Source organism: Podarcis bocagei (genome assembly GCF_964188305.1).
Source record: "Podarcis bocagei genome assembly, chromosome: 4".
In the NCBI taxonomy this organism is placed as follows: domain Eukaryota; kingdom Metazoa; phylum Chordata; class Lepidosauria; order Squamata; family Lacertidae; genus Podarcis; species Podarcis bocagei.
In genome coordinates this window covers 65,016,952-65,025,147 of record NC_138128.1, presented here as the reverse complement: position 1 = coordinate 65,025,147, position 8,196 = coordinate 65,016,952, and the positions used below count along the sequence as shown (strand labels likewise).

Genomic DNA, 8,196 nt, shown 5'->3' with positions numbered 1-8,196 from the left:
AGCAGCAGGACGAGGTGGTGCCTTTGGAACTACACAAGAAAGGGATCTGTGAAAGATTCGGGACAGACAAAAGAGAGCGCTTCTTCCCACAGCGCAGCATAGCTATGAAACTCTCTCGCACAGGAGCCAGTGATGGCCACCCACTTGAATGCCTTTGAAAGCAGGTTGGACACATTCATGCAGGAGAAGGCTGTCAGGGGCTGTGCATCCTGGTGGCAATGTTCTACCTTTACTCTCTGAGACAGCAAGTTCCTGAACGTCTGTTGCTGGGAATCACAAGTAGCGAGAGTGCTCTGGTCTTGCTTGCGAGCTTCCCACAGGCATCTATCTGGCTGGCCACTTTGAAAACAGAATGCTGGACTAGGTGGGCTCTTCTGATAAAGCCAGGCCCAAGAAAGATACACCACACGTTTGGGGAATCCAATATAAGGAAGAGAAGTAAGCCCACATCAGCAGAGCTGTGAGCCCAGAGGCCAAGGGGAGTCGGCTGGAGGCCTAGGAGAGCAAAGTGAAGGCAGTGGGTTTCTTCAGGTGTACAAACAAGATTTTACGAGCCTCTGTGTGGATTGGGCCCTCTGCTCCACTCAGAAAAGAAGGCACAAGTTTGCCAAACATTTTTCTATGCTTTGTGTTGTATGCAAGTCTGCATCCTCTCCTCCAGGTTGATTGGTGGGCTGGAAATTACTTGCCACAAGCAAGTAAAAGGATCCCAGATATATAGAAGGTCAACATGGGAAGATTTTCTCATAATTGTATTTTCATACCAAACAATCTTTAACCCAGGCCCCTTCAAACTTTCTATACTGCAAAGGCCCACTTGAGAGGACTGTAAATTACTAGGCCCCCCCCCCAACCTGAAAGTGGACTCAAGCTCACTGCTGGCTTCACTTGCTGAATTTCCACACAACTGTTAAAGCACAATAACCCTGCTCTGATGTTGGGAAAGATTGAGGACACAAGGAGAAGAGGACAACAAAGGATGAGATGGTTGGACAGTGTTCTTGAAGCTACCAGCATGAGTTTGACCAAACTGTGGGAGTCAGTGGAAGACAGGAGTGCCTGGTGTGCTCTGGTCCATGGGGTCACGAAGAGTCGGAAATGACTAAACGACAACTCCCAACACCAACCCTAAACCATGCAAAGAGCTCAAGGTGCATTAGTTATAAACCTGTTTTGTTACTGTAGGCCAGGTGTGGGGAACTTTTTGGCCTTCCAGATGTTGCTGAACTACACTTCCCATCAGCCCTTGCTATTGGACATGCTTGCTGAGGCTGATGGGAGTTGTATTTCAGCAACACCTGGCAAGCCAAAGGTTCCTCACACCTGCCCCAGGTCTTTCATCACTTGATCTTAGGCTGAAAATACTGCATTCAGCGCAAGGCCAGACAAAGTACTTTAGATGGGGCAGTGGGGTTGGGGGCAAAAGAGATTTAAGGTTTGCAGAAACAAAGGATAAGATACCCTTGAGCTGAAAAAGAAAAGCTTCCCCACTCCCTCCTCCTTTTTTTGGTGATCATTCATAGCCCGACCTCCAGTAGGTGCTATTAGACAAATGGGAGGTTTCTGATCTCTTTCTGAATGGGGTATATAGTGAACTGGAAAACCATCTCACCCTCCTGGAGAAAGATGCCTAGGAAGCCAGGAGCAGGAGCAGCTCTGCAACTACAACCACCACCCTGTCAGGTTGAGGCCACATTGAATTATCAGTTGAGCAGTTCAAAGCATTGGATCATCTCTGCACCAGGAAGAACACACTGCTGTCCATGGTGCTGACTTAGTGCAGGTGAGAGGCAAGGCAAAGGTATGGCAAAGCCAGGTAGTGTTAAAGGAGAAAGGGAGGCAGAGTCACAAGACTTAGCTGCAAGTAGGCAGGATGGTGGACTTGCTGGTATGTCCCACTGAGCTTAGTGGGCCACTTGCAAGTCAACATACAGTGGTACCTTGGGTTACAAACACTTCGGGTTACAAACTCTGCTAACCCGGAACTAGTACCTTGGGTTGAGAACTTTGCCCCAGAATGAGAATGGAAATATGTGGTGGTGGCACGGCGGTGGCAGGAGGCCCCATTAGTGAAAGCGGGCCTCAGGTTAAGAACAGTTTCAGGTTAAGAATGGACCTCTGGCACGAATTAAGTTCATAACCCGAGGTACTACTGTACATAGAATAAAGCTGCAAGAATTTTGCACAGATAGTGAACAGTGGGGGTCGGTTTTTCTAAGAGCTCAACTAGACAGGATATGGAAATTTCATTAACTGGATCTCCCACTGTCCATCCGCCAGCTGCTGGTCCATTTTTGGGAAACCTAGGGAATATTGTAAGAACATAAGAGTGTGCTGGGAATCACAAGTTGGGAGAGTGCTATTGCGCTCAGGTCCTGTCTGCTGGTTTCCTAGAGGCATCTGTTTGGCCTTTGTGAGAACAGGATCCTAGACTAGATGGGCCATTTGCCCAACCGTCTCTTCTTAATTTTGTTCTTATAAATTAGTCTCTTTAAAGCTCCCATTAGCAGTACAGAAAAAAGTGCACAAGGGGTGACTACAGCATGTGAGACTGGAAGAATACCCCTTCCCCATCCTGCAGCAATGCCTTAACACTGTTCCCATTGGCACACTTACTAAATGAAGCTCCACTGCTTCCATCAACCCATTTTGGTTGATTAGCATGCTATGACCTTTTAAATGTGCTTGTTGGGTGGGCTTATTGGTTTGTTATTGTCTTGTGTATTTGGTGTTTTCATTTTTATGTTGTGAACCACCCTGCGATCTTCGGATATACAAATTTAATCAATATTTATTTTACCCACTTACTGACATTTAATCACACTTTCTAACTTAGCTGTTAACTGTTTTTGTAGGCTCTGCAGAGCTGCCATGTAAAATCACTGTTAGCAGTCTTTGTAGGAATTTTTGCAGATTCCTTCACTAGACATCTAGCCCAAACTTCAGAAAATGCTGAAATAACCACCTGGTTTTGGTTACAGGATTTTAGAAAACACTGAACTAAAGAAATCAACAAAAAAAATGTATATAAAAATAATTTTTTTATTCTCAATTCTTCAATCTTTATTCAATCATGATTCAATATTCAATCTTTATTCAATTTATTCAATGTTATGTGTCCTTGCACATTTATCTATATATGCTCTGCAATAAAACCAACATATTTCTGAACAAGATCTACCACGCCATCCCATATCCTAATGCAGGAGTAGGAAAAGTTTGCTTGGGAGAATCCATCTTGTACTCTTCAGTTAAATTTCCTGAGAACTGGGTTGGAAAGTGGTAAGGCAGACCAGGTAATGGAAATGGATAAGGTGGATTTTGGAAGGGCTGGTACTTGCAGCCAGGAGGATTGGGCCACAAAGCAGGATTTGGCATATAAGGTAGAAGGCTGGGTGGGATCCTGGGCTGACATATCAGACAGCCGGGAGATGAAGGCCAGAGGCCTCGGCGATAGTCTTGTATCTGTCGCTTAAGTTTCATCCTGCGATTCTGGAACCAGTTTTTAACCTAATAATAAGAATAATAAAGTAAATTCAGAAGCTAGTAGTCACAGAAACAGCCTCATGTTCTCAGAATGCACAGTCACTTACATCAATGGGCCACTCAGACCAGTTTCCACGTAACCAAATGGCAGCGCTACCATGTATTTAGTATTGTACAATGAGTCTCCCAAAGCAGATCATAAACCACCTTCTGCAATGATCTCAAAGAAGCTTCCCCCAACTGGTGCCTGTTTTTGACTGCAAGTGCTGACAGCTCCTGCCACTGTGGCCAATGGTCAGGGGCAACTAAACCAAAAAAGATTCTCCACCCCTAAAGTAGTAAAGGTAACGGGACCCCTGACCATTAGGTCCAGTCGCGGACGACTCTGGGGTTGCGGCGCTCATCTCGCTTTATTGGCCAAGGGAGCCGGCGTACAGCTTCCAGGTCATGTGGCCAGCATGACTAAGCCACTTCTGGAGAACCAGAGCAGTGCATGGAAATGCCATTTACCTTCCCGTCGGAGTGGTATCTATTTATCTACTTGCACTCTGACATGCTTTTGAACTGCTAGGTTGGCAGGAGCAGGGACCGAGCAATGGGAGCTCACCCCGTCGCAGGGATTCGAACCACCTACCTTCTAATTGGCAAGTCCTAGGCCCTGTGGTTTAACCCACAGTGCCACCCATGTCCCCACCCCAAACTACAGGCTATGAAATACAGAAGCCAGTGCCTAGATGTGAGCACAGCGCTCAGCGGGGAAGGGCAATGGAGCAATAGATAAAAGTGGCAAAATGATATGGTAGTGGGTATTAGTCAGTTAAGAGACTCCCTCCCTGATGCCATTTCCTATCCAACTAGTCTGTGCAAATTTTACATGCTGTTTGGTACTATCACAGAAGCAGAGAGCTGTTAATACCTCACTGGGTGTATTTATAAAGACGCTGTGCAGCTTCCCATCAAGGACGCTGTACTTGCATCCTGTGCCAAGCAGGGGGTTGGGCTAGATGACTTCAGAGGTCCCTTCAAGCTCTAGTTATAAGTGTCTGATCAAGGGCCTGGCAAGCCTATTGCTGTGATCGGTAACTGGACTTCCCTCAGACACTAAATGCGCTCAGGGCAATGCCTAGAAAATCAGTGATTCCTCCCGTTGGGGATGGAGGCAAAGGAGGACACAGAATCCCACCTCCCCCAAATTTGAACCCTTCTGCTTAGACCTTAGCAAGTTAGTCAGAAGGGAGTTTTCTAATCAGGTTCTATGGAGCAAACATAGGAACTCTCTGCGATCCAGAGCCCTGGCGCAGACTTGTGATCGCAGGGAAGATCCCACAGGTTTTTAAAGCTGCAGTCTGGGCAACTAGCTCCACTGAGCAAGCAACATAAACATGCAGAGAACTGCAGTCTAAGCAGTGACCCCAAACACACCTACTATGGAGCTCATTCCACAGGAAGGCATATTTGCACTGTTAATTATGCACTACGATACTAAAGGGCAGCGAGGCTGTCCAAATGACCGTTTCCCCTCCACAGTCTATAAACTGTCTGAATAGGGCCACAGCGGCTCTTCCAAACTTGGTGCAAAAATATTCAGCATAATTGTCCTACATCTGTAGGCATTTCACCGACAACCTCAGGATGCCCAACCTAAGTGATTTACCAAATGACTGTGCCTTAGGTCTTTTGATGAGCGAGCTGGATAAATAAGAGGTGGCATGGGCATAATCCTGTGGTTGGTCTTTCTTGCTAAATGGATGCAAACAAGCCATGTAGATAAGACAGTTGCCAGCGCTCCCATCTGCACAATGCAGCACTCAGCAAGAATTCCCATTTCAAAAGCCAGCTTGGCACCAGTCCACAAGGCACTTCTTTTCTCTAAAGTAATCTCACAGCAGGTTCTTTAAAGAGAAATGGACTTGTGGCTTGCCATTTCTCTTCGGGGTGGCCCCACCGAGAGACACTCCAAAAACTGCAGACTCTTAAGTAAGATGCCATGAATTCCATGGAACTTGGGCCACATTCTTGTCCTACACTCACCGCACTATTATACCATTTTAAACTATCATAACTGCTTCCCCCAAGGAATCTTGGGAAATGTAGTTTGTTAAGGGGTTTATAGAATTGTTGGGAGGCTCCTCACAAAGTTACAATTCACAGAGTAGGTTTAACAACCCATCCCTCTTCTTCACAGGGAACTCTGGAAATTGTAACCAGGTTAGGGGAACACGGCTCTCTTAATCCTCAACATGCTCAACTACAGCTTCCAGAATTCTTTGGGCGAAGCCATGATTAAAATAGTACAGTGGTACCTTAGGTTACATACGCTTCAGGTTACAGACTCCGCTAACCCAGAAATAGTGCTTCAGGTTAAGAACTTTGCTTCAGAATGAGAACAGAAATCGTGCTCCGGCGGCCCGGTGGCAACAGAGGCCTCATTAACTAAAATGGTCTTCAGGTTAAGAACAGTTTCAGGTTAAGTACGGACCTCCAGAACGAATAAAGTACTTAACCTGAGGTACCACTGTATCATAGTACTTTACACTGTATGGTCTTACACTTTAGTAAGTGCGCTTGAGATTTCAGCAATAACTGAAGACTTTTCAGCTTTTTATTTTATTATTACATTTATAGCCTGCCTTTTCTTCCACTGGGAAGTAGGCTATCCTTCTATGTGAGATTCATATGGCATTTGTTCCCATCCTTCTTCATGGTTGTTCAGGGCAGGTCATCCTCACAACCACCTTGTATGGCAGGTCAGGATGAGAGGCAAGCAATGAGCCAAAAGTTTATCTATTGCAGAATGTGGATTTGAATCCAGATCCAGCACTTTTTCATCTTCAACCAGCTCCTTCTCTAGTTTGCATGAACTGTTACTTATTAAAATTTTAATCCCTCTTACATTTATACCCTGCTTTTCCCCCCATCACAGACTTCAGGCGGTGTACTTGTAATTTGCAAGTGATCTCCAAACCACCCCCAGACCTGCTTAATTTCCAGCACAGGTGGGGCCTCATGACTTTCTCTATCCTAATTCCCACATCAATACTGTACAGTGGTACCTCTGGTTAGTACTTAATTGGTTCCGGAGGTCCGTTCTTAACCTGAAACTGTTCTTAACCAGAAGCACCACTTTAGCTAATGAGGCCTCCTGCTGCCGCCGCGCTGCCAGAGCACGATTTCTGTTCTCATCCTGAAGCAAAGTTCTCAACCTGAGGTACTATTTCTGGCTTAGCGGAGTCTGGAACCTGAAGGGTATGTAACCCAAGGTACCACTGCATATCAATAACGAAACTGCTTCTTAAAGAAACTGTAGTTCAGGAAGAGCTTTCCAAAACCGCACCTCAAGAGGCAACCGGACTACTCAGGAGTAAGTGTCTCAAAGACTTGCTGCCTACAGCACAGGCCAATTACTCACCTGCTCTTCCGTCAGGTGCAGCTCCGCGGCCAAGCCTTGCCTTTCCCACTGCTTCAGATAGGGTTGTCGCCGGAAGGTGCTCTCCAACTCGCGGAGCTGCTCCACGGTGAACGCTGTGCGCAAACGGGGGTAGTGCCGTCGTTCCTCCCGGTCCAGGTTCACGTCGGAAGCGGCGCTCTTGCTCGCCTCCCTGACCGAGACCGGCTCGCTTGCGCAGGGTCCTTCGCCGGCTACGAAAGCAGGAGAGCAAGAAGTGTGAGCCAAACTTGCCTTCCTTTCCTGAGCGCACCTAACAAGGTCTCGCTGAGATAACCCCAAGCGGGGGGCATCTTCTCTCGCCAGGGCTCATTTGCCAAACATGGATAGAAAGCTCCCCCCCCCCTTTCTGAGGGAGAAGAGGCAACACACCGCGCCTCTCCCCAGCTTTTTAACTCTCACGCCTCAATAACAATTTCCACTCCTAAACGCGGGTAGACTCGGGGTGCGGCAACATCCATTGCTTAAATCCTGTTGGTTGTAAAAGGACTTGTTCCCAAGTGTACCCTAAAAGCATACCCCCCCCCCCAAAAAAATAGCGCAGCATTGCTACTGCGCCCTAGAGGAGGTTCTCCAGTACTGCTCAAAAACTAGCCAAGGCGCTTGGGGAGGATTACGGCGTTAATACCACCACATGACTGCCGGGTAATTCTACTAGTCCTCAGTGAGGCTGGTCCGGCGTTTTACTTACTCTTGTTTTGCGAGCCATCGGCGGCAGTTTCACGGGCCTCGCTGCATCCTTCCTCTCCACTTCCGACGGCGGTGGCGTCTCCTCTGCGCAATCCCGCAGAGGGGCATGGCTTCTTGGGCTGGGCCTTCCCTAACCAGGAGCTTCCTTTGCACAAATTGGGAACGCTCGGAGCGGACACGCAGCAGATATGGGGCTTGCGCGCGATCCCCTGCTGATCGCAGGCCTGCTGGCCCATGTGCGCAGGAAACACGCCGACCTCCACGCTTCTCCGGCAGGGGGCCGGCCCTCTACTGCAAATTTATAGGCGACAGCGAGCACTTAAGGAGGAAGATTCACACCTGGCACTCGCGGCCGACCGATCTACAGCGCCCCCTCCCGGCAATGCAGAGTTGATTTCCAAACACCAAGTGGGTGTGTCTTATCTTAGTATCAATATACTACGCCCTGTCCCAAGGGTGTTTCGTTTCTGCTGTTATCTGGTGGTCGTCTTCTTATTTTAGCTGGGGAAGGAGATAAAAGATTTAAACGGAGAAGGAAACTCCCCCACCCCCACCCAGTGATTGCGTAACTGCCT

At 47.6% G+C, this 8,196-nt stretch overlaps 1 protein-coding gene across 1 annotated transcript; it reads right to left on the bottom strand.

The window, feature by feature from the left end:
* Positions 1-3,161: 3,161 nt before the first annotated feature.
* Positions 3,162-7,857, bottom strand: LOC308584644 (homeobox protein vent1-like; the record flags this gene model as incomplete). Its single annotated transcript, XM_081189512.1, has 3 exons — positions 3,162-3,510; positions 6,896-7,125; positions 7,623-7,857. The coding sequence occupies 3 exons, from the start codon at positions 7,855-7,857 to the stop codon at positions 3,178-3,180; spliced, it is 798 nt and encodes a 265-aa protein (XP_081045638.1). The 3' UTR covers positions 3,162-3,177.
* Between the last annotated feature and the right edge of the window lie 339 nt (positions 7,858-8,196).